Source organism: Chiloscyllium punctatum, chromosome 49 (genome assembly GCF_047496795.1).
Source record: "Chiloscyllium punctatum isolate Juve2018m chromosome 49, sChiPun1.3, whole genome shotgun sequence".
Classification (NCBI taxonomy): domain Eukaryota; kingdom Metazoa; phylum Chordata; class Chondrichthyes; order Orectolobiformes; family Hemiscylliidae; genus Chiloscyllium; species Chiloscyllium punctatum.
The window spans coordinates 40339097-40365737 of record NC_092787.1 but is presented as its reverse complement, the minus strand read 5'-3'; the positions used below and the strand labels follow the sequence as shown (position 1 = coordinate 40365737).

Genomic DNA, 26641 nt, shown 5'->3' with positions numbered 1-26641 from the left:
CAATATTTGGTAAGTTTGGACAGTGTGAGAAGAACACAAAGTATCAGTGGTACAAACAAACTGTGAAAACCATTGAGGCAAATAAATTAGTCTCGTTTAAAAATTCCTAATTGTAAAAATCAGGCTTAAGATATTTAAATGTCCAGATCCTGATGGGACCTCCAAGACAGATTTAAAAATAAATCTGGAAAGTACTAAAAATACTCAGCATGTTTGGCAAGATATGCAAAAGGAGAAAGTGAGGACTCCAGATGCTGGAGATCAGAGTTGAAAAATGTTTTCCTGGAAAAGTGCAGCATCCAAGGAGCAGGAGAATTGACGTTTCGGGCATAAGCCCGCCTTCAGGAAGATATGCAAAAGCAGAGTTAATGGGTGGTATTTTTGTCTCCCTAGCAGGGGAGGGGTCGATAGCAGGAAAGAAATCTTCATCTTTCCCACCACATCACCAACTGAGTACTAGGCAGAAAGATGCATCGTTGACCTACTGACTGATGACCATTAAAGCCTGAAGTAGTCACTTCATGGTCACATAAGGGCTTGAACCTGTCATAAGTCTGGTCACCTGGCTCCTGGCAGCAGTGTAAAGTTGCTGCTGTCTGGCAGGATGACCTGCCTGACAGACTTGGTTGGGAGGGGGATGTCAGTGGGATAGGGAATCAATCTCCACCAAGCTAGGTACAGTTCAGGGCACAGTTGGAGGAGTGACAGAAAGCCAACAAACTGGCCTTACCTCCAGCATCCAAACACCTTCTCCCCTTGGTCCCCACCCCCACTATCTCCCAAAAAGAAACAGACATCTTCTCATCAGCCCAAATCTAAATGGCTGCACTGCCTGGGTCTTCCATTAATCTTCTAGATCAGGAGAGATCTAGAGTGGTCAAGAAGCCATATGGCATGCTTTCCTTCATCGGATGGGGTATTGAGTACAAGAGTTGGCAGGTCATGTTACAGTTGTATAGGACTTTGGTTCGGCCACATTTGGAGCATGCATACAGTTTTGGTTTCCACATTACCGAAAGAATGTGGATGCTTTGGACAAGGTGCAGAGGAGGTTCACCAGGATTTTGCCTGGTATGGAGAGTGATAGCTATGAAGAGAGGTTGAGTCGATTAGGATTACTTTCATTAGAAAGACAGAGGTTGAGGAGGGACCTGATTGAGGTCTACAAAATCATGAGAGGTATAGACAGGGTGGACAGCAAGGAACTTTTTCCCAGAGTGGGGTCTCAATTACTAGGCATCACAAGTTCAGTGTGAGAGGGGAACAGTTTAAGGGAGATATGTGCAGAAAGTTCTTTATGCAAAGGGTGGTGGGTACCTGGAATGCGTTGCCAGAGAGGCAGTAGAGATGGGCACGATAACATCATTTAAGATGTATCTAGGCAGATACATGAATGATCAGAGGGATACAGACCTTTAGAAAATGGGCAATATGTTTAGAGAGAGGATCTGGATCGGAGCAGGCTTGGAGGGTCGAAGGACCTGTTCCTGTGCTGTAATGTTCTTTGTTCCTTGTTCTCCAGCTCCCAGTGGCCACTGGCTTCTGATTGGCCAAAAACTTCAGGCTTGGTCGGATTTCACCAGTGAGACCACCTGATAGACTGAGAAATCTGCCACTCACCACTCCACATCTGTAATTCGTGTTTGATCCAGTGGACTTTCACACTGGCGAGGACAGGGGTTTAGTCACCATTGAAGACTCCTTCCTCCACATCAAGTTCATTTTACATTAAATCACAGACAATGTTTCAGGTCAATGATGTTCTCTAAACTTTAAAGAGTTAGAGTTGTGAGATATTTTACACAATTAGAGGAGGGAAAGGTATCCGATAGGATGTGGACAGGTTATACAAAACAAAAGGGCTATTGGAACAAGGCAAAAGGAGATGGTATACAGGACAAATAACGAACCAAATGGTAAGAGTGAGGAGATGCAATCAGGAATAATCACATTTTAAGAAAATCTGAGGTAAATTTCCCTCTAATCTCCAAAAGCACTTGAAGAACTTTTAGGAAGCCTGTTGTAAGCAACATCTAACCACTTCCTGTGTCAGGAAATGAGCTTCACTCTCTGAAACCCATCTAGTTATCTTTAATATTTTAGTTATTAAAGAGTCCAGACATCTGGTCCATAAGACTATAAGACATCGGAGCAGAAATTAGGCCATTCAGCCCATCGAGTCTGCTCTACCATTCAATCATGTCTGATAAGTGTCTCAACTCCATTCTCCCACTTTCTCCCCATAACTCTTGATCCCCTTGATATTCAAGAACCTATCTATCTCTGTTTGGTCCATACTGACTGCATTGATAAGAAATATGTTTCGGCTTTAAGACCACTGTAACTTTTGTATTTTATAATGTTGAGCCCCATGACTGCCCCTTCCTACCCACAATTCTCCTGCTCTGTAATCATGATCCCATGCCCACATACCTCGCTTCTTCTGTAGGTCCCCATTTTCTTGCTCTCCTACATTTACCTGAATATTAACCAACCTCACACTATGATGGAAAGAAACCACATCAGGATATAATCCCTACAGCTGAAAAGTCTGAGGTAACTGAGATCAGAGTTGATTCATCAGTTGGTTGCCCAAAAGCATTTTGGCCAAATTGTATTTTACTGAGAAGTAGTGGCTGTCGTGTATATGGTGAATTTGAATCAAAGATTTCCAATATTTCATCCTAATGGACAAGGCTCAAGCGGAAGGAGAGTTGCAAAAGGATAACCTGTGGTTGTAATATCAATTGGCAATCCATGAAATGTGGAGTTATAACATCTGTATCTTCCGTCTTTCAGTCCCTTTGGGCGATTTAAAGTGAACAGTGAGGAGGAAGAGGAAGATGCGCTGACCCTGTCCTCAGCCATGTGGTTCTCCTGGGGTGTCCTGCTGAACTCTGGAATCGGAGAAGGTAAGCTGGGAATCGCTGCATCCCTGCAGGGTAAAGAGTCTGAGTCATTACAGTCTTCTCCTGGCTTTGTTACATATTTCCAAGTTCCTCAGTTTGTATTTCATAATGTTCCAACCAATTCTACTCCCGTGATTCTCAAACTACTATTTAATATGTAACTACTACATATTTTTTAACTATCTATGTGTATGAATGTAACTAATTTTAATGTATAAAAATCATCTTTTTAAAATGTGGATTTACTTAAATGTGTACCTTTTAAAAAAATTATCCAATCTGTTTACTACTGTCTCAATTGTAAATTACACATGGCCTTGACTCCCTCTGTACAAAACTATATTTGATTCTCATTTGGTTATCACCGACAGTTCATTTGGAGAACAGTCCTCTAGAAGATTATCCAGAGTCAATTTTAAGACTCTGTACCCTAAGACAATTGAAGGCTTTTCAGACTAAATTTAGCAGAACCTTTTTTTGCATAAGGATGTAAAGGAGTGTGGAGTTCAGGAGGGCAAGTCTGAGCCACTGTTCAGTGTGGTTTAAACTGAATTTCAGTACAGAGTTGAGTGGTTTCCTCCTGCCCTTAAACTCCAAGGCATACACTCACCGAAGAGATGGGAGAAGAACCATACAGCTGGGAGAAGGCTGACGTTTTACGGGCAGGGTTGAGTGCTGTCTGCTATTTACAGGAGGGTTGTATATCAGGAATAACTGATGGTAAGTTGAGATGTGGAAGGTCTGAGCAACACCGAGAGAGTGCAGCACAAAGAGAGATGGTAAAGAATGAAGTTGCATTTGCCTAAACGGTGTCTCTCCAAACTACATCTTCCAGGGGCCCCCAGGAGTTTTTCTGCTCGAATCTTGGGCATGGTTTGGGCTGGCTTTGCCATGATTATCGTTGCTTCATACACAGCCAACCTGGCAGCTTTTCTGGTGTTGGACAGACCTGAGGAGCGGATCACTGGAATCAACGATCCCAGGGTAAAGATTTCACGTTATGTAAGAGCAGTACAAGCAACAGCATATGGTAGATCCTTTAACTACAGCTCGCCCTATGGTCACAGCCTAGAATTGCAGCAGCATCTGCTGCTGAGCAAAGATTTATCCAACACGCATCCTCCTAACACAAATATCGTGCTTGCTCCTTTGGTTCTGTGACCAGATGTTGGGATTTCCCATATTCCCACCATGAAAGCTGGAATCCAGTGTAGATCACAAACATATCCTCACTTATGAATTTCTTTCAAAAGGGAGTGAATGAGTTTGAGGAATGCGTCTTCAGAAAGTCATAATTTACCACTCATTATTTGCAGAATGTTTTAACAGCTTGGAGCAAGCAGCTGTAAATATTTCTGATGCATGCACATATTTGTGAGAATGAACTGGATAGTGACAAACTGAAAGAAAGAGCACGTGCACTGTGACACCACGTCCTCTTCCTGACGTCTCTTTTGACCCATGTTTTGCTGTGGCACGATATCTGAAACAGCCTGGTATTAGCCAGAATAACAACAAACATGAATGCTCATATAATGTTCCTTTGTTAATTTTCCATGGTCATTGAGTAGAGATGTACAAGATGAAAATAGACCCTTCGGTCCAACTCGTCCATGCTGACCAGATATCCTAAATTAATCTAATCCCATTTCCCAGCATTTGGCCCATATCCCTCTAAACCCCTCCAATTCATATACCCATCCAGTTTCTTTTAAATGTTAAAATTGAACCAGCCTCCACCACATCATCCGGCAGTTTATTCCATATACTCACCATATTTTGGATATTATTATTGTGGAACGGGTTAAACTAAATTGCCGTTAACATTTCCATTTTACTCTGATCTACAGCAGTATTTCAGCATTTCACACTCTGGGACTGCTTTCCTCACTTAAGTGGTAGACTTGCAATGAAAGTGTAAATTGTGCAATTTCTGACTTGCTGGCTGATATCTGGGAGACCAGTTAAAAATATATCCTACATCTCTGTGTCTTGTGAATGTGAAATATGAATCCCAGCAGTTTTAACCCACCTTCTGTTTTGTTCACAGCTTCGTAATCCTTCTGATAAGTTTATCTATGCTACGGTGAAGCAGAGCTCAGTGGATATTTACTTCCGTAGGCAGGTGGAACTGAGCACCATGTACCGGCACATGGAGAAACACAATTATGAGAATGCAGCTGATGCTATCCAGGCTGTGCGAGATGGGTAATACTCTCAGCAACCTTTGAGACATTGTTTAACCCTGCTTAGACCGCTGTTAGTGATACAAAGTAATAGGTGTGTTCCCCCGATGCCCTGAACATTTTGTAAATCAGACAGACTCATTTTCAGGTCTTGAGCCTTTCTGAGTTATCAAGCCAAGCCGTTTTTGAGGTGTTACTATAAGAGCTGATGATATAAATATCTCACAGGGCACATATGCCCAGGCATGGCAATGGTGCCCCCCAGCTTGATGGAATTCAGTGTCTAAAGGTCAACAATGAAGTACTTGGGGTAAGATTCTGAAGATCTACTGTTATGGTACCAATGGTGGATAGCTGGGTGTTGAGTAGGTGATACTGTATATATTGGAGAGTAATGTGGTATATGTTGTTTACCTGTCAGGCCGGCTTTAGGGTCTTCACTACACCGTCTAGAAAGCTCCCAGATTCCATCTCGAGTTCACAATGTTAACTGATCACTGCCTGTGCAGCAACTGGATACACAAACGGGGAAAATTCATGTCACAGTTTCAATGAATCATTATCCATAAAAGCCCGTTGAAACGTCCTGTCTTGAGATGAAATGAGAATATAACTTGAATAGGCCTTTCCATGTGTGCACCTGTTGTATTAAACAGAGATCCAGAAGAATGAGCAGCTCAATCTCAAGCAGGCGTCCTCCTGTACACATAAAGAGTTCAGTTTCTGTAACATCCTTCACAACTGGACAACCCGAAGCACTTCTCTGGCACAGAAGCCCAATTGAAGTGAAATATCTGTTGCATTGTAGGAAACAAAGCAGTCACCTTACCCAGGGTAAGATCCCAAGAACTGAAAGTTGAAGATGACCAGATCATTTTTGTTTTTAGTGATTTTTATTGAGGAATAAATATTGATTCAGACACCAGCATAGGTGTCTAACTTTTTTCCCACTTTCAGCTATTGTAGGAAAATCAATCACAATTTAGAAGGATTTATACAGCCCAGAGATCTCTTTACCAACCATGTGACCATGCACCCTAATTCATCTAATGTTCACACGACACCAGATTGTAGTCCAACAGGTTTAATTGGAAGCGCTAACTTTCTAAGTGCTGCTCCTTTATCAGGTGATGAAGGAGCCATCTGATGAAGGAGCAGCGCTCCGAAAGCTAGTGCTTCCAATTAAACCTGTTGGACTATAATTGTACACCCTAGTCCAACGCTGGCATCGCCATATCATCTAACATTCTTCAGCTTATATCTGAAGAAGGGTGGATTTGAGTTGAATTTTCATTGCAGATAATCTGTAAGAAAACAATGATTCTGTTGTACGAATGTGTCTTGTTAGCAGCAGACAGAAGGTCAGAGAGTGAAGATACCTCATTACATCCAATATGTGCAACACACTGTCACTGCATGTTATCAAGCTCAGTGTAAAGTGATTGGTAAATCTAATCCCGGAACAGCCAAAACATGAAACTGATCTTGATTGGTACAGAAAATGCTGTTTAGATCAGAGTGGTGCTGGAAAAGCACAGCAGGTCAGGCAGCATCCGAGGAGCAGGAAAATCAACGTTTCGGGCAAAATCCCTTCATCAGGAATAGAGGCAGGAAGCCTCCAGGGTGGAGAGATAAAAGGGGGAGGTGAGGCTGGGGAGAAGGGAGCAGAGAGTACAGTAGGTGAATGGGGGTGGGGATGGAGGTGATAGGTCAGAGAGGAGGGTGGAGTGGATAGGTGGGAAGGGAGATTGGCAGGCAGGACAAGTCATGAGGACAGTGCTGAGCTGGAAGGTTGGAACTGAGGTAAGGTGGGGGGAGGGGAAACAAGGAAACTGGTGAAGTCCATATTGATGCCATGGGATTGAAGTGTTCTGAGGCGGAAGATGAGGCGTTCTTCCTCCAGGCGCGGGTGGTGAGGGAGCAGCGGTGAAGGAGGCCCAGGACCTCCATGTCCTCGGCAGAGTGGGAGGGGGAGTTGAAATGTTGGGCCACAGATAATACTGTGGCAATCCTGAAAGTACTTTGGTCCCTTGAATTTGTCTATGTTGTTGCACTCTTCAGATCCTTTCGTAGATACAGTGAAAGTTAATCACAGGATGTTTCATTCTAGGAAACTGCACGCATTCATCTGGGACTCGGCTGTGCTGGAGTTTGAAGCGTCCCAGAAGTGTGACCTCATCACCACCGGTGAATTGTTTTTCCGATCGGGGTTTGGGATTGGAATGCGGAAGGACAGTCCGTGGAAACAGGCTGTGTCACTAGCTATATTGAGGTAATATTCTAATAGCACAGCTTGTGGTTGCACTATCTCCCTCTTGGGAGAAATCAGTATTTGACATAAATCATTGTTTTCCAATCTAACTGTCCCTCCTCCATGTTCTAAACCCTTCAACTGAAATAAGCATGCTCAGCTCAGTCTGAATTCAAATCAAACATTATTTTTCTTACTTTCCCTCTCTGTCTCCCCCATCTCTCTCTCTCTCTTTCTCTATTTCCTGATGTCCCTCTCTGTCTCTCTCTACCACTCCCCCATCCTGCCCTCCCAAATCCTGTCTGACTCTCTCTCTCTCTCACCTCCACTTGTGAATAAACCCTTTGCTATCTCAGAACATGTCAACTTGGCTTTAATGGACACTTTCTAACTGAGTGAAGTCTCCCTCCCTATTTGCCCCAGAAGGTGTGTCTCTGGTGTTGAGGGTGTTATCACCAAACGTCACCCTAGGTCTCTCCCTCTGCACTTCTTACACTTGCCCTTCCTACGAGCATTTCACTTTGTTCAATCTCTGTCAGCTCTCATTCTGTATCACTCACCCAATACCAGAAGATTTTCTCACAGAGATGTCTTCATCGCTGCCCACCCTCAGGATCTGTACTGAACAATTTCTCATACTGTAACCATCACACCAATTCATCATGCTCTCTCTCCTCTGAGTTCATTGTCCTTTTATCCTCTCTGAATCTCCCTCCATGTATACTCCCCAACTCCTGTTTGTGACTGTAGCACTTCACATGGTCTTGTTGTATCTTGTCATCAATGAAACCAGATCTAATCACTTGCCCAATCTCTTTTCAAGACCCAACTTTGTCTCCTCCTGGAAAACTCTAGCCCCCCCATCACTTACAACTGTACTTGCAACATTGCAACCACCATGTCTTTGATCCTCTGTTCATCACAACATTTCTGCTGTAACTGATTTGATCAACCACATCATCACCTCTATGTTTAATGCCCTAGTCCCCAGTGCATACTAGATTAGATTACCTACAGTGTGGAAACAGGCCATTTGGCCCAACAAGTCCACATCGACCATCCAAAGAGTAACCCACCCAACCAGTCCCCCACTCTATATTTACCCCTGACTAATGCCCCTAACGCTATGGGCAATTTAGCATGGCCAATTCACCTGACCTGCACATCTTTGGACTGTGGGACGAAACTAGAGCACCCAAAAGAAACCCACGCAGACACGGGGAGAATGTGCAAACTTCACACAGTCGCCCGAGGCTGGGATCGAACCCAGGTCCTTAGCACTGTGAGGCAGCAGTGCTAACCACTGAGCCACTGTGCATCCAGACTTTATCCCTACTCCCTTATGTTGAAGGGTTACAGATGTGACTTGATACAGTGGGTGACTGTTTGCCACTCACACCAGATCTTGCTGGACCATAAAACAAAATCACTACCTGATCCTGCTGCTGCCTGTTAAAACCATTTTGTTTCTGATTCCACCCAGGATGAAAAGTAAATGTTGGCTTCTTTTCTCTAATGCAAACCACTTTTTTAAAACCCCCTCTCTATCTCCGTAACCTTCATCTACAGTAGTGTGTGAGAAGCTCATGGACTGCTGCTTTATGCGAGGTTCCTCCCTTCTCCTGTTCAGCTTGTCCCCTGCCAACATTCTGAATCCATATTGTTGTCTAGTTTCTCCCCAAATTTTCTGAATGCTGTCTCTCAATTCATCGTGAACATGAGGCCAATCCTTGCTCCCAGCAACCCATTGTCAACTAAACTCTGAATCAAACAAAAATGAAGAACAAAGAACTACTGGAAATTGGATGAAAAACAGAAATTGCTGAAGAAACTTAGCAGGTCTGGCAGCATGTAGGCAGAAAACAGATTTAACATTTCAGTCCAGTGACCCTTCTTCAGAGCTAATTGTAACTAGGGAAAAGATTATACATATACTGAAGATGTGAGGGCACAGGGGTTGGTAACAAAGGTGAGGTGGGAGGTGGGGCAGTGTTGGAGGTGGGGGATGGGGGTTGGTAAAGGAGTAAAAGATAGGTGGAGATGGAGCCCAAAGAGAGAAAACAGCAGCTAAACAGACAAAGGGATGGTGAGCTTGGTAGAAAGGAAAGTTGCTTATGGGACAATCAATGGGTGAAAATAGGTTGGCTGTGCTGAAAGTAGCCTGTATCACGACAGAGCCTGGGTTGGGTAGAGGACATGGGAGAAGGTTCTTAAATTATTGCCCTCGATATTGAGTCCAGAGAGCTGCAGGGTTCCCAAGCAGAAAATGAGATGCTGTTCTTCCAGCTTGCGCTGAGCTTAGCTGGTGCACTGCAGCAGGCCCGAGGCAGAGATGACGGCCAGGTAACAGGGTGGGGGCTGTTGAAATGGCTGTGGAAAAGGATATGGAAAATATAGACTGTAGAAAAATAGATGGTGACAAGAATCCAGAGAAAGTATATTCCTGTCAGGGTGAAAGGGAAGGCTGGTAGGTATAGGGAATGCTGGATGACTAAAGAAATTGAGGGTTTGGTTAAGAAAAAGAGGCTGAACAGGCTGGGGCTGTTTTCCCTGGAGCGTCGGAGGCTGAGGGGTGACCTTATAGAGGTTTACAAAATTATGAGGGGCATGGATAGGATCAATAGACAAAGTCTTTTCCTTGGGGTCGGGGAGTCCAGAACTAGAGGGCATAGGTTTAGGGTGAGAGAAGAAAGATATAAAAGAGACCTAAAGGGCAACTTTTTCATGCAGAGGGTGGTATGTGTATGGAATGAACTGCCAGAGGAAGTGGTGGAGGCTGGTACAATTGCAACATTTAAGAGGAATTTGGATGTGTATATGAATAGGAAGGGTTTGGAGGGATATGGGCCGGGTGCTGGCAGGTGGGACTAGATTGAGTTGGGATATCTGGTTGGCATGGACAGGTTGGACCGAAGGGTCTGTTTCCATGCTGTACATCTCCATGACTCTATGACTGTATGGCTGGCAACTGGAAGCTTGAAGTCATTTTTGCAGACTGAGTGTAGATGTTCTGCAAAGCAGTTGCCCAGTCTGCATTTTGTCTTCCCAGTAGACTACACTGAGAGCAGTGGATACAATAAACTACTCACCAGGCAACTTCCATTTCAGGTCCCCATTTTACAGCATTTTATTTACTGTTCTCTCTCTTCAGATATTGCCCCAAACTCTGCTTGAAAGCTTCATCGTTCCTCTTCTCAAAAGAAATCAGACTTCCATGGCACTGTTCTCAAGCTACAACCTCCCACTTCTCTACAATGTTCTGAATGTGTTATCTTTGACTTAATCTGTGCTATCTTTCCAGGACCTCTGATATTGAATTCCTCCCTGTTACAATACAGAAACTGCTTGCCACAGACACTATGTGATAAAGTCCCGCTTTATTCCTCTTGACTTCTTGTCTCTCTCTAATTGAGATCAGAGAATCACTTACAATGGATTCTCTAACTATTCCCGCTACCTCTCTATCCCCAAAAGAATAAATCTCCAGTCCCTACCTAACTCTCATCCTCATGCTCCCCTTCAGTGATATTATCCAGTGATATTGGTTTCCACATGAATGCTGATAATATTCTGTTCGACTTCATCACCACCTCCCTCAGATCCTTCATGTTGCTAAATTATCAGACTATTTATCCAACATGTGGTACTGGATGATCATAAGTTTCTTCCAATTAAATGTTAGGAAGGCAAGATTTGATCCAATATGTGATTCTGACTACACATTCACATTATCAGATCTACCTATTTCCATCTCTGTAACATCACCCAATATTGTTCATGCCTGAGCTCATCTACTGAAGAAGCCCTCTTATTTGTCTGGCCTAGTTCCAGACTCGATTATTCTAATGCATTCTTGGCCATTCCTCCCTCTGTTAACTTGTAGTCATCCAAATTCCTGTTGCAATGTTATAACTTGCACCATAGAACATAGAACTTTACAGCGCAGTACAGGCCCTTCGGCCCTCGATGTTGTGCCGACCTGTGAAAATAATCTGATGCCCATCTAACCTACACCATTCCATAAAAGCAAATTACTATGGATGCTGGAATCTGAAACCAAAAGAGAAAATGCTGGAAAATCTCAGCAGGTCTGGCAGCATCTGTAAGGAGAGAAAAGAGCTGACGTTTCAAGTCTAACTGACCCTTTGTCACAGCTTTGTACATTGGCAAACCATTTCCAGGTGTATACTACATGGAGATTGACCCATACCACATCATCATCTCACTAGCCATGCTTACCAAATCTGGTACAGCATATAGTTTGTATTTGTCAAGTCATTAACCATCGAGTGTCAAGCAACAAACCAGGATTTATACATGTATTATGAAGTGGAAGTGGAGGTCGAACCCCGTCTGATAACTGAAACCGAAACACCCAGAGAGGCTCACCTTGCTTTATAATCCATTAAAACACGTGTGAAATATGGTATAACCTAGCTGTCACCCCCCCAAGCTGTTATAAAGGACTGGTTAACTGAAATAAAATCCTTTCACTCACTCTATAATCAACAAGTAACAATTTATTTATCTAACTCCAACAGTGAACAAATTAACAGAATCATTAATAAACTGAACAATTCCCCTTTAAGTAACTATTCGTAAATAAGTAAAATCCTAATAGTATGCTGTTTCAATAAATACAAGTCCCACTTATATAACAAAACAATAAAATTTAGTCTCTCAAAACTACAGCAGGATACACCTTCTGAAATGCTCCTTGGCCTTTCCATTGATGCTTTCAGGAATGCCTCCTCCTTTTGAATTGTTGGGTCAGTTCTTCTGTCAGGAATGCTCTCTCTCTCTCTGTGAATTCTGCTGTTGGGAATATTAACTAAGAGCGCTGCGGTACCTTTATTAATTAGATGGTGCTTTCTCTGACATCTGAAAGTTGTTATCTCTTCAGATGGCAGTCTGCTCTCTCCGATTTTCCAAATGCCGTATTAAATTCTTTACAATCTGATTGGTTCTAGGTACTCAAAACCATCAGATTTTAATTTAATTGGTTTTTGATATCTCAGTTTAAATTCCTCAGTTGCCGTGATGTGATTTTAACTTTGGTCTCTGGATTATTTGTCCAATAACATAATTACTATGTGCCTGTATTATTATTAATTATGAATGGAGGTAAATCAGACGCGTTCCTTGATAGGCCTATGCCTCATCTGTTGTATGTGTCTGTTATTCATTTGTCCAGTTCATGGAAGCCTGTTTCCTGGCTTTACTGACTCCCCCACCTCTGCCCCTACATGTCTGGTGTGGAGTGATGGCCCCTCAAACTATGTAATCAGTTGTCTCTCTTGAATGGGCAAAGATGTCTACGAGTCTATTGGTCACTAGAACTGCCATTACTGGACAACTCAATGTACCCAGCACCAAGAACAGCCCTCTGTTCCTTGAAGCACCTGTAACAGTCTTCTGTTCCTCTGAAAATGTTTGTTGACTACTTTTTTGTTTAAATCTTTCTTCAGTTTCCATGAAAATGGTTTTATGGAGGACCTGGACAAGACCTGGGTTAGATATCAGGAGTGTGACTCACGTAGCAATGCTCCAGCCACTCTGACCTTTGAAAACATGGCAGGTAAGTGTGCCAACAAGCCACCCAAACATCTGATGGAAAACTTCATATTTTGTTGTTTTGCAGGAGCAGTTGAGAGTTGAAATTCTCAAGGATCCAACATAAAAATGTAAGAACTAGGAGCAGGAGTAAGCAGTTCAGACCCTCGAGCCTGATCCACCATATGATAGGATCATGGCTGATCTTATCTTAGCCCCAACCCCACCCACCTGCCTATTCTCCATAACCCTTCAACCTGTTACTTATTAAAAATTTATCTTCTCAAATTTACTCAATGTCCCAGCATCCATGAAGCTTGGAAGTAGCGAATTCCAGAGAATTGTGACTATTTGAGAGAAGGAATTTTTCCTCATCTCTCTTTTAAATCTGCTACCCCTCAGCGTGAATCAATTTTCAGTCCCCTCTTAATCATATTGCCAGTACAGTAATCAATTCTATCTCGTCTGTATGTGCTGCTTTATAGGAAAAAGATCCACGCAGGTACAATAAGGGTGTAGGTGACCAGCATTCCCCTGTCAATGTGATTCGTAATAATCAAAGACAGGAGATAGGACAGCAACTGCTTTCACTCATTACTATAGGAGCGATGGGATGGCATCGTTTCCATTTATCCTAAAGGCTTGCCTTTCTTGATTGTTTTCTTTGCATCAGTTGTTGTCATAAAAGAGCTAATATCCATCTTTCCAAAGAGTTGACCAAATCTTCCAGCTAATTGGTGAAAGTAGGAATGGTGACAGGACGCATCAGCGATAGGCAGGGCTATTTCGAGATTAACAGGACAGGGAGCTCAGGTTCAAGTTATATTCAGCACTGATGAGTGGATGTTGCCATCTGTAATCACTTTCATGTTTTTTATAAGACAGTGCCTCAACTATGACTGAAAATCTCACCGCAAGGATTTGTTCAATACTGCCAACTCTGCCAATTATTTAATGCGATTACCAGATAGCTGACTAGAGCTCTTTAATATGTTGGGAATGGATCTGGCATGTGCAGATGGGAAAGGAAATGGATTTGCCACATATTGCAGTTTGATTCATTTATTAGTGTTGCATTCTGAAGAATCAACACTTCCACCTGTTACTGAACCTCTTCCTTTGTTTCCTGTCTTTTAGGTGTCTTTATGTTGGTTGCTGGCGGGATTGTTGCAGGAATATTTTTGATATTCATTGAAATTGCTTACAAACGGCACAAAGATGCTCGAAGGAAGCAGATGCAGCTGGCTTTTGCTGCTGTCAATGTCTGGAGAAAGAATTTGCAGGTATATTTTAGGATTAAGTCCCAGAACTCTCTGCATCACATCACTGAAGTGCTACTAGTGATATTAAATCTTAGGTAAAAACTGCAGAATTGTCACCTTCTGTCCTGTAATTAATCAGCCTTCCAACCCCTTTCTAGCTCTCTGCTAGTCCCCATTGCTCTGCAAACCTTTTCTCATCTGGTGCTTCACTGGTTCTCTTTTGGAAAACCATAATTGAATCTGCCTCCACCACACTCCAAGACAATACATTGCAGATCTTAACTACTCCGCTGTGTACAAAGGTTTCGTTTCATGTGATAATTGGTTCTTTTCTCACTCACCTTCAATCAATGCCCCTCTGGTTCTGGATCCTTATGTTAATGAGAGCAGTTTCTTCTTAAACATCTCTCGCAGGTTTCTCATGATTTTGAATACCTCTATCAAGTCACCTCCAAGCCTTCTTCTCTACAATTAATAAAACCAGTTCAGATACATAGGAACACAAGAAGTAGGAGCTGGAGGTGACCATACAGATTTTGAAACTGCTTTACCGTTCAATACTATCATGGTTGACCGTCTGTCTCTTCTTTTGTATACCTTTCACATATTCCATAACTTGTTGAGAGCAAAATTTCAATTATTGTGCCTGAAGTAACTGCACAGAGGCTGGTATCCTGTCACCAAGTCACCCTTTATTTACTTGTACACAATGTATGGGCTCTGACCAGCCAGCTCAGAGCCAGTCCCTTGGCTGAGGAGACCTACTGAATCTCCAGTTTCAGTCTGTCAGCCAGGGCTCCCTGATTGGCCCAATCAAGGATCTCATAGTCAATTAGATCCAGCTATACCTGGTTCCAATCACTAAAGTGTGTCCATAAACCTCTGGGTAGGAAATCCAAAGAATCAAAACCCTGTGAGTAAAGAAATTTCTCCTCCCCTCAGTCCTGAATGATTGACTCCTTATCTTAAGGCTGTGGCCCCACATTTTTGATTCTGCAGCCAAGTAACCTCTTCTGAATTGTGCAAGTGCCCCATTTATCCCAATTCTCAGCTACCTGTCCGTTAACCAATCCTCCATCCATGCTAATACATTACCCACAATGTGATCCCACAGTTCTAGTCTCACATGTTAACTCTTGGGTCTGGTGCCTGTACACATGCTTTTTGGACATGTAAGTATACTTGATATACTGGTTTCTCTTTAACTCCCTTACTTGTTACATCCTTAATCAACTTCTCTGATTTATTCAGGTAATTAAATAAAGGATATAACTGCAGCCTTTCCTGTAATCTTGTCTGCACACACTCTAAATCTATCACATTATTCTTAAAATATAATAGCTGGAATTCGTTATGATACTCCAGTTGAGGCAACACTAGTGCTTTATAAAGATTTATCACAATTTTCTGCGGGACAAGGAATGCCATTTTAATAACTTTTGCTGCCACTTTCACTAATTTAAAATCAGGTCCCTCTGCTCCTTCCCTTTAGATTTGTACCATTCATTTTATACTGTATCTCCTCATTTTCCTTACCAAAATGAGTAATTTCACAATTTCCTGCATTAAATTTCATTTGCCTGCCTATTTCACTAACCTGCCTGTCCTTTTGAAGTTTTACATTCTGCTCCTCGAAGTTCACAATGTTTTCAAGTTTTGTGTCATCTGCACATTTCAAATTTTAGTTCTTTATAGCTGAAACTAGGTCATTTAAAGACCAAGAAATGCAGTGTCCCTCGTGCAGATGCTGTAATAACCCATTATCAAATAAAACAGCTGTTCACACTTCTCTCTGTTTTGATCTCTAACCTAATTTGGCTCTGTTAAACAATGTCTCCGTTTTAAAATTCTCATCTTGTTTCTCACATCCCTCCATCAGCATCCTTAACTCTGTAATTTCCACCAGCCCAATACTAGCCTTTTAGGTATTTTTACATTTTAATTGCTTCACCACTGGAGGCTATGCCTAGGTCCTAAACTCTCTGTGACTCTGTTTCCTGTTTTAAGACACTCCTTAAAACCTACCTCTTTTACCAAGCTTTTGATCATCTGGCCTCATGTCTGTTCGGATCAATGTCAAGTTTTGTCCGATAATACTCCTGTAAAACATCTTGGCATGTTCTATTATGTTTAGGATGCTATATAAATGCAAGTTGTTGTCACTCTATACATGCCCTGCCCCCTGTAATGTATGCCCTGTATGTGTCTTTCCCTTACAAAGTTCCCTGTACATGTCCTGCCTTTGCAAAATGCACTTTGTATGTGTCCTGCCCCTGCAATGTTATAACTCTGTATATGTGCAGCACAGTACAATTCTCTTCACAGGTTCAGAATTCACCATTAGATAAAAAAGAATGCTTTCTTTATGAGATTAGAATCTAAGTGGTGTATTGATAAATTGCTGCTGATTTTTCAAAAGAATTGGTCCTAATATAATCTTGTCAGGGATGGAATTGCATTTGCTTTAAAACCTGGTTAAAGTGTAGTTTCCCCCTTTCCTCAATGTTTAAGTCTAGTGTATATTTCCATATGTCATATAGAGTCCAAGATCGAAGCATTGATGTATTGCATTGATTCAAAGGCCTTTATTCCCTCCAGATGAGGCAGAACCACAAAAGGTGAGAGTGTGGGCACCAAAGGGCCTGATTTAGAACTTTACTTAAATATGCATTTTCTTGGTGAGTTCTGGTCAAACAATTTAATATTGGAGTAACGCTTAACTGAGAGCCCAATGATTCCTGTGATTTCCATAATAGCTGTCAAGAGCATCCAAGAGGTAAGTGACTGTTCCTCTACTTGTGAGCACTGAACAAATTTCTGTTTGTGAATATTAGCTCAAGAAATAGTTACAAATTGGCCTGGGTTCAGACTTTGAAGCTGACTTCTTGCAGGATTTAGAGAAATGCTGTTCTAACTAGTTTTGGCTGCCATTTTGGAAAAAAAGAGTGTATTGAGAGACATGAAGTGGGAGAGTGACTAAAGTAGCACCATGGTTCATGGAGATTTGTTGCAGTGGTCCTTGGTACTTTGACTATTTACTGGTATCCCCTAGGAGTATGATTGGTGCAAGACAAAAGTGGAAGAGGTTGAGGTGTTGATTTCCAGGATAGTCTCTGGAGTGACCATTTTGGATAGTTAATCGTGTTGAGTTTTAAAAATCAATGATGAAATCAAGTGAACATTTGTGTGCTTTCTGGTAGTGCTGATCCTGTAATCAAGGGAATATGTTGCTTTCTTTATTTAGTACCTCTTAAAACTTGAGAACAAGTTTTGTATTAAGAAGTTTATCACATTACCAACACTCCTGGTGACTTCAAGTATTTGCAGGTTTTTAGATTCACAGAAAGTTTAGAGATAAGATTTGCTTCAAACAAATAGGATTTGACACCAAAGAAACTCACTGCAAAGCTGCTGTGGTTTTGTCACGTGTGTGCAGGGTACAAACCAGAATCTGATGTATTAAACTATCACCGACAGCAGATTTGAACCACCATCTGTTCAGTACACTTTTTTCTTCCCACATGGCTGCAACTTTTATTGGGATGTAATTCCACAGACCGCAGCACCATTCTGGTAACTTCCGGACCCATTTCTTCTTTATTGTTACTTTATGGAAAACAGTGTGTAATTACTGTTGCATTGAAATGGATTCATTAATTTTCATGCAACAACATAAACAGCGGTTATTGCTTATTTTAGAGTTGCTGATTGATACTTTTCCCTCAATCAGCATGGCAGAGAATACGTTCCTTTTTGAGATGTGTGTGGGATCATGTACATAAATCTAAGAAAGATGATGGATCCTTAGCTCAGTGCTGAAACTGAAAGGGAGCCTCCATATCAGCTATCTCTCTCAGTCCTGCAGCAACCTGACACAATGGTTAAGTGAATGATGTTGTGGCTGCCTGACCATAACGGGTACCACAGCCAATCCTGATACACTTTCTCTTCAACATTTAACCTTGGATCATTTCTAGCAGGTATTTTTAGATTTCATCTAAGGATAGGAGTAGCTAATGTTCTCTTTCCCAATACATGGCATTGAGTTCAACGTCAGTGTCCTTTCATATGTTAGCAGATACCTCTCCGAAATGGAATAAACTGGGTTGGGCCTGGCCCACTCAAGAGTTCTTCAGTGATTTCTGCAGTGAAGCAGCATCCACCATTAAAAAAATGTGTGCCTCTATTTTGTAAAACAAGATGTGGAGATAGTAGGATTGAAGGGCAGCATGGTGGCTCAGTGGTTAGCACTAATGCCTCATAATGCCAGGGATGTGGGTTTAATTCAACCCTCGGGTGATTATCTGTGTGGAGTTCACACATTTTCCCTGTGTCTGCGTGTCTTTCCTGCCAGTGCTCCAGTTTCCTCCCACTGTCCAAAGATGTGCAGGTTAGGTGGCTTGGTCATGGGAAAGGCAGGGTAAGGCAGAGGGCTAGGTCTGGGTGGGATGCTCTTTCGGAAGGTCGGTGTGGATTCAATGAGCCAAATGGCCCGCTTCCATGCTGTAAGGTTTCTATGATTCTATGAGAGGTCTTCCAGCTCCACAGACCTCCCGAAGTTTGCTGCCAGCTTGCAATAAGTCCTTAGTGTTCATCCTCCCTTACCTTGCTTGAAGTGATCAAAACTGCGCCAGGGCAAGTGAGAGGACCACTGCATCGAAGGCAGGCAACCGGTCACATTCGGTCCCCAAGAGGTGGGTACCAGACTCTGGACAGATGGCAGGCAGATGGAGCTGACACATCATCCAAACGATTGAAATTTGGCCCAGACTCCTGTCTGGGATGGGTTAGGTCTTAGGCAATTTCTACTTCACTGTTTCAGTAAACTGGGCTTGTTAAGTGGATGGTGCCTCTGTGAATTGAGGGCAACAGACAGTGTTTAGGATGATGGAAGATATCCAACAAGATAACTTTTATAGACAAGATGATCTAATTAGTTTGTTGGAAATACAATATCATTTTGTTTTCTCTTCCTTTTAAACTTTAAAAAATACTGAATTGTGAACGGAGGTAACAGTTGAAGTTAGCAAGAACAGATCAACTTCATTGTAAACTTCAAACATTCCCTGGGAGCATGTTCTTCTAGAAGTACAATATCTATTCTTTCTTAGTGTCTGGCATCTCCGTTAAGCTTTCATATACATTTTCAAGGTGCCCTGCAATATAACCAATCAATGGTTCACTTGTGATCTGAACTCATGCTGTGCTTTTGGAATGTGCACTTGTACTTGGAATTTGTATACCTGGCTGAGGTTGACTGCTGAGATTTCAATTGTGATGCTATCATTTGGAATTTGTACCTGGATTTGGAATATATATCCATTGTTTAGAATGGGTACTGTGAATGTAGATGTGGATTTGGATTTGGATCATACTGAAGTTTGCAAAGTACTGGGATGGACAAGCGTTGTGGAATATCCACTTTTGTTTTGGAGTTTGTATTGTAGTTGTGAGTTGTGGTTGTGTACTTTTCTATTGAATCAACAAATGTTGCTTGAGCCAGGTCCTTCCGTTTTGAAATGTGTGTTATAGTTTATGTGAGTATATTGTGTGGATCTTGATCAGGTGCTGCATGGCCAATTGCTTAGCCAAATAGGCGAAAATCATCATACAAAATTAGGCAGTCCCTCAATATCATGAAATAATCAGGCTTCCAGGGGCCCAATGTTGATTCATATCGTGTCTTTGGAGGATTTTAGCATCTTGTGTCCCATGCATTACTTAAAGGCAATCATCGCCTCTTGAAGAGCCCTTTCAATATAAGCAACCAGATGCCAGTTCAGGAGATAGCAGATCAAAGCATAGCTTTATAGGTCCCCTGCCTCTCAGATACAGAACTAGAGATCATGGTGAAGGAGGTTACCATGAGAAAGGAAGGATTTAAGTTCCAGAACTGAAAGCCTTGCCAGCTGTGGACATAGGTAGGAGAACGTATCAGCACCAAGAGCATTCCTCAACAACATGGATGCAATGCAGGAAGTTCAGTTATCTGGGCAAGGTTGCCAAGGTAAGATTCATATCATGCATCAGTCTCTGTAGAACCCTGCATGACTCAGAACCCAATTTTTCAACCAGCAGCATTCTCCTCTATTTACTGCAGCCCATTGTCTTCCACTTCCTTCTGCTATATTTTGCATCACCATCTCTCCTCAATGTTGCTGCCTCACACACACCAGGAGCTCTATTTGAATTGAATTGAATTTATTGTCACGTGTACCGAGGCACAGTTAAAAGCTTTGTCTTGTGAGCAATACAGGCAGATCACAGAGTTAAATAGCACAGATAATTAAACAATAGGTAAACTGCAGCAAAACCCAAAACACAGGGACAGGCAAATGCTAAGAGCTTGTGAGTCCATTCAGTATTCCAACAACAGTAGGGTAGAAACTGTTTCAAAACCAGCTGGTGTGTGTTCAGGCTTCTGTACCTTCTCCCCGATGGTAGAGGTCGTAGAAAAACATTGCCAGGGTGGGATGGATCTTTGAGAATGCTGTCGGCCTTTCCTTGACAGTGGGCCTGGTAGATGGATTCTATAGATGGGAGGTTGGCCTTTGTGATTGTCCCGGCTGAGTTCCCCACTCTCTGTAACCGTATCCGATCTTGAATGGTACATTTGCCATACCAAGTAGTGATACATCCAGACAGAATGCTCTCGATGGCACATTATAAAAGTTGGCAAGGGTATTCACTATCATGCCAAATTTTCTCAGCTGCCTGAGGAAGAAGAGACGTTGCTGGGCCTTTGTAACCAGTGTGTCCACACGTAGAGTCCAAGAAAGTGTGTTGTTGATAACCACTCCCAGGAGCTTGACACTCTCCACTCATTCCACCTCTGTGCTGTTAATGTGTGGGGGGGCATGAGTAACATCCCACCGAAAGTCAATAATGAGTTCCTTGGTTTTGCCGGCATTGAGAGCTAAGTTGTTCTCAGTGCACCATTTTTCCAGGTCTTCCACTTCCCATCTGTAGTCTGTTTCATCACCATCTGAGATTCGACCGACTATGGTGGTATCAGCAAACTTGTAAATGGCATTAGTCTGGTCTTTGGGGATGCAATCATGGGTATACAGTGAGTACAGTAGGGGGCTGAGGGTTTTCGGTGTTGAGTGTTTGTGAGGATGAAATATTGTCCCCAATCTTCACTGATCGCAGCCTGTGGGTCAGGAAATTGAGGATCCAGTTGTAGAGAATGGGCCTTAGTCCGAGATCACTAGGTTTAGTAATCAGTCTCGAGGAGGTAATATTATTAAGGCTGAACTGTAGCCAATGGGTAGGATTCTTACGTAGCTCTTGGTGTCAAGATGTTCTGAGAAGGAGTGATGGGCAAGTGATATGGCATCTGACGTGGATCTGTTGGTCCAATAGGCAAATTGGAGTGGGTCAAGAGTAGTGGGGAGGCTGGAGTTGCTTAATGCCATGACCAGCCTTTCAAAAGCACTTCATGACCACCGAAGTTAGAGCCACTGGGCAGTAGTCATTGAGACATGCTGCATGAGCTTTCTTAGGCACAGGGATGATGTTGACCCTCTTGAAACAGGCAGGGATAGTGGCCTGCTGCAGGGAGAGGTTGAAGATGTCTGAAAAGACCTCTGCCAGTTGATCTGCGCATGTTCTCAGTGCACGGCCTGGTACTCTGTCTGGTCGTATTGCTTTCCTTGGATTCACATGAAGGAAAACTGATGTGAGCTCTGATGCAGTGACGGAAGGGATAGGTTCGTCAGGATTTGTCAGAATAGGTATTACCTCTCTGCCGAAATTCTGCTCAAAGCAAGCATAGAAGGCGTTGAGACGATCTGGGAGGGATGTATCATCGTCTGCTATCTTGCATTGTTTCTTTTTAGAACCTGTGATGTCATTCAGTCCTTGCCATAATCGCCGGGTGTCTGTCTGGGTCTCTAGTTTGGATCGGAATTGGTCCTTGGTTGTCTTAATGGCTCTGCGAAGGTCATACTTGGATTCCTTATATTTGAGTGGGTCTCCTGATCTGAAGGCCTCACACCTGGTTTTTAGCAGGTTCTGGATGTCCTGATTCATCCAGGGTTTCCTGTTGGGGAACACCCGGATTGACTTCCTCAGTATGCAGTCCTTCACACACTTGCTGATAAAGTCTGTGATGGTGGTAGCATACTCGTCCAAGGTACCTGCCCAAACATGGCCCAATCAGCCGATTCGAGACAGTACCGGAGTTGATCCTCTGCCTCCTCTGACCAGCACTGGACCTGTATCAAGGAGGTCTCCTGCTTGAGCTTTTGCCTGTAAGAAACACGGCATTGTGGTCAGAGTTCCTGAAATGAGGGCGGGGGATGGAGCGGTGGGCATCCTTCACAGTGGTGTAGCAGTGGTCTAAAATGTTGGGGCCCCTGGTGGGCAGGTAATGTTCTGGTGGTACTTGGGCAACACCTTCCTTAGATTGGCTTGATTGAAGTTGCCAGTTACAATTAACAGGGCCTCAGGGTATTCTGTCTCCAGGGTATTAGTGGTGGAGTACAGCACATCCAGAGCTTCCTCAATCTTTGCTTGCGGCGGTAGGTGCACAGCGGTTAGTATAGCAGCGGTACATGCCTGTGGGAGGTGGAAAGGGCAGCATTTTATGGTGAGGAGTTCAAGGTTTGGGGAGCAATGGCTGCCCAGGATTGCAATGCCCGTGTTGTTAATTAAAAAGCAAACCCCCTCCACCCTTTGTCTTACCCGAGGGTGCTGTATAGTCCATACGATGGATGGAAAAACCATCAGCCTGAAGTGTGCAGTTGGGAATGGATGGGTTGAGCCAGGTTTCTGTGAAGCAGAGTGAGCAACAGTCCCACAGTTCACGCTGGAAGCTGAGCCGTGATCTGAGTTCATCGATTTTGTTCTCCAGAGATTGTACATTTGCTTGGAGTAAGCTAGGGAGTCATAAAACCGTGTAGTCTCAGTCTTACTAGCAGGCTGGCACGCTTACCCCGCTTCCTCGCAGGTTTCTTACACTTGAGTGGCCCGGTGGTCTGGTGGAGTGGATTGTGACTGTTTCCAGTTAAGTGATCCTTTCTAGGATCCTATGGAGCAGGTAGGTTGCGGTTTAGTATATTTTTGCAGAGGGTCTGCTTAGGACCCAGTGTAGCGGGTAATGACCATGATAGGTAGGCCCTCAGAGCATTATGCTAGGCGAACATAAAAACTGTCCCTCTTGGATATTAGGGAATCTGACAAACTATAATAGACAGGAGGAGGGTTAGTAATCAGTTAGGTCCACTCTTGCACAAGGAGCAAATAATGCCAATCATACAAAGTGGTTGGATGACGACATGTCACCTGGTGTGGCCGGAGAATATGTTTTGCTACTGCACACTTTCTTCCTTCTCACTAAAATCTCAACCTTACACAATCTGCATGACAAAATGTTGCTGCCTTCAACAGTTTCCTGGGTGTCTCTCTTTGAGTTAATCTTTATCAGAGAATTCCTATGGCGTCAAAAGAGGCCAATTGCCCATCAAATCTGCATCAACCCTACGAAAAGCATCCCACTCAGATCCAGCTGACCATCCTGTCTCCATTGCCTCACAATTGTCATGGCTAATCCACCTAACGTCCTCATCCTTGGACACCACGCGGCAATTTATCAAGGCCACTCCACCTAAACTGCGCATCTTTGGACTGTAGGAGGAAACAGTAGCACCCAATGGAAATCCATGCAGACAGAAAGAACACACAAATTCCACTCAGACAGTCACCCAAGGCTGGAATCAAACTCAGGTCCCTGACCACAGCTGAAAGAGCTTTATGTCTCTCTTCCTCTCAGGGCAACAACATGTAGAGGTCCCAGTTGTTGAGGATGTAGCACAAAGCAGCAGCCCAGAAGATACAGAGTTACTTTAGCAAGCATGGATTCAGAGAATTAGATTACATTACATTACATTACTTTACAGTGTGGAAACAGGCCCTTCAGCCCAACAAGTCCACACCGACCCGCCGAAGCACAACCCACCCATACCCCTACATTTACCCCTTACCGAACACTACGGGCAATTTAGCATGGCCAATTTACCTGACCTGCACATCTTTGGACTGTGGGAGGAAACCGGAGCACCCGGAGGAAACCCACGCAGACACGGGGAGAACGTGCAAACTCCACACAGTTAGTCGCCTGAGGCGGGAATTGAACCCGGATCTCTGGCGCTGTGAGGCAGCAGTGATGTGGAGTACACTGGGAGGGAGCCGCATGAACTGTAGGATGATACAGCTGAGGGACTTGCTTGACAGAGGGAGAAATCACAACCTAGTCCTGCAACAGAGTGTACAGATGAAGACCTCAAGGGCACAAGTTTTAAGACTGCTTCCTGTACATCAGAACCTTTTATTTGCACTGGTGGCTACAGAGACTTCATCAACCGCAGCACAGAATGGCATAGTCCAACCCCAGCTGATATTTTTGTTCTTCTCACAGAATGGGAGCAGCCAAAGGGAAAAAGCACACTTCACAGTTCTTTTACACTGTCCTTTATGTAAATGTTCAATTTTCATTGTATCGGCCCAAAGGGTTTCCCAGCAACTGATGGTTTATTCCAGTTCCTTTGTTTTCTGTGTGACAATTTGCAAACTTAGAGCATGCTTTGGCAGTGAAATTTCCTTTCCCAGAGATTCTCCTTCCAGGTCAAGCTAGGGAACTCTTCCTGTTTTGTTTTAACTCCCCATGAATTTGGCTATCTCAACTGGAGGATGAATTTCCACTGACATTCCTGCACAGTGAACCATAGGAACCTTTTTGCCCTCTAGCTGTTCCTTCTCTCCAGGATCTAAATGGACTCAAAATACTGTCTGTGATATTCTAGGAGTGTGTGTAACCTGATCTTTCCGTTGGCTTCTTCTGCATCCTTCCTAATGGGAATGTAAATAACATGGGATTTAAATTTATAGATACAAACACAATGTATCGCAAAACTATCAATCTCATAGTTGTAATATAGAGGTGCTCAATTTTCTTCTATTGCAATGGTCATTGCCTTTCTCTTTCTTTAATATTTCATCACTTGGGCATTGCTGGCAATGCCAATAATTGTTGCCCCTCACAACTTCCTTTGAGTTGAGTGACTTGCTCAGAGGACAGTTAAGAGTCAGCTACACTGCTGGGGCACTGGTGACATATGTTAGTCACACAAGGTAATGATGACATATTTCTATCCCTAAAGGACATTGGTGAACTGATTATAGATTCATGGTTGTTTCATCATCATTAATGAGATGAGCTTTATATTCCAGATGTTATTAATTGAGTTTAAATTTCACGAGCTGTCAAGGTGGAAGTCGAATCTATGACACCAGAACAAGAAACTAGAGCACGAGATTCCTAATCTTTGAGGATTCTGGGTAATCCAAGATGGAGGACAGGAAAAATTTCTGTCTGCAAGAGATGCTCCTTTTTTTTGAGTTATTTTAGGTGTTGGAGGTGATTTCCTCAAATTCTAGGAACACCAATTACTGTTTTATATGATGTTGCATTACTTTGGAACTTTGGGGGAAAAAAAGTCAAAACAACAGCAGCTTAAAAGGGAGAAGAGCAGACAAAGGAAGCACATGGTGAGGACAGTGCAGGGGAGAGAGACAGAGAGAGAAAACGAACAAACGAATGAGAACCTGCACAGTTGCTGCCTTTGCTGTTTTTGAATTCGTGTATCGCTGAACATCGGAGTGCATCTGATAAAATTAACAAACAGTGAAATTCACAACTAATCTTGGAGGAACTGTTGGGCGAAGTTCACAGCACAGAATCAGATAAGTTAATTGTTGTTTTAAGTCTGTCCAAGAGAAAGGCTGGAGTAGTGAGTATAGTGGATTCTTTCTTGATTATATGTTTTTGGAGATGGGTCTCTTGATTAAACTTAAAATATAAGCCATAGCTATTAATTTAACCTGGGACAGTGTTTGTAGAGGAATAAGATGGTGTTATTTTCTGGGTCTGTAGATTGTGAAGGAGCAAAAATGGCCTTTGCAGTGATACGTACTACTTGTCAGATGTGGGAGTTTAAAGAGAGTTTAAGGGTTACTGCGGATAATATCTGCCATAAATGCTGTTGGATGCGAACCTTATCAGATCGAGTGGATCGGTTGGAGAGACAGATAGAAGCAATGAGGAATTTGCAACAGCAACAGTATGTGATGGATGGCAGTTATAGGAAGGGGGGAAGTCTCATACAGTCACATAGATGGGTTAACTCCAGGAAGGGTGAGAGAGGTCGGCACCTAGGGCAGGAGTCTTTTGTGGATATACCCATTTCAAACAGGTATGCTGTTTTGGAAAATGTAGGGGGTGATGGATTCTCAGGGGAACGTATCACAAATAGCCAAGTTTCTGGTATTGAGACTGGCTCTAATGCAATGAGGGGTACATCGGCTTCCAAGAGATCAATTGTGTTAGGGGATTCGTAGTCAGAGGTACAGACAGAAGTTTCTGTTGCCAGCAGAGAAAAAGCAGAATGGTGTGTTGTTTCCCTGGTGCCAGGATCAAGG

At 43.0% G+C, this 26641-nt stretch overlaps 1 protein-coding gene across 7 annotated transcripts in view; it reads left to right on the top strand.

The window, feature by feature from the left end:
- Nucleotides 1–26641, top strand: part of LOC140469619 (glutamate receptor ionotropic, NMDA 1) — a 177533-nt gene that overhangs the window by 128005 nt on the left and 22887 nt on the right. For all 7 annotated transcript variants that reach the window (XM_072566301.1, XM_072566302.1, XM_072566297.1 and 4 more), the window contains 6 exons: nt 2800–2912; nt 3745–3893; nt 4960–5117; nt 7206–7367; nt 12815–12924; nt 14037–14182. In XM_072566301.1, the coding sequence (XP_072422402.1) occupies nt 2800–2912; nt 3745–3893; nt 4960–5117; nt 7206–7367; nt 12815–12924; nt 14037–14182 (838 nt within the window). The remainder of the gene's footprint in view (nt 1–2799; nt 2913–3744; nt 3894–4959; nt 5118–7205; nt 7368–12814; nt 12925–14036; nt 14183–26641) is intronic.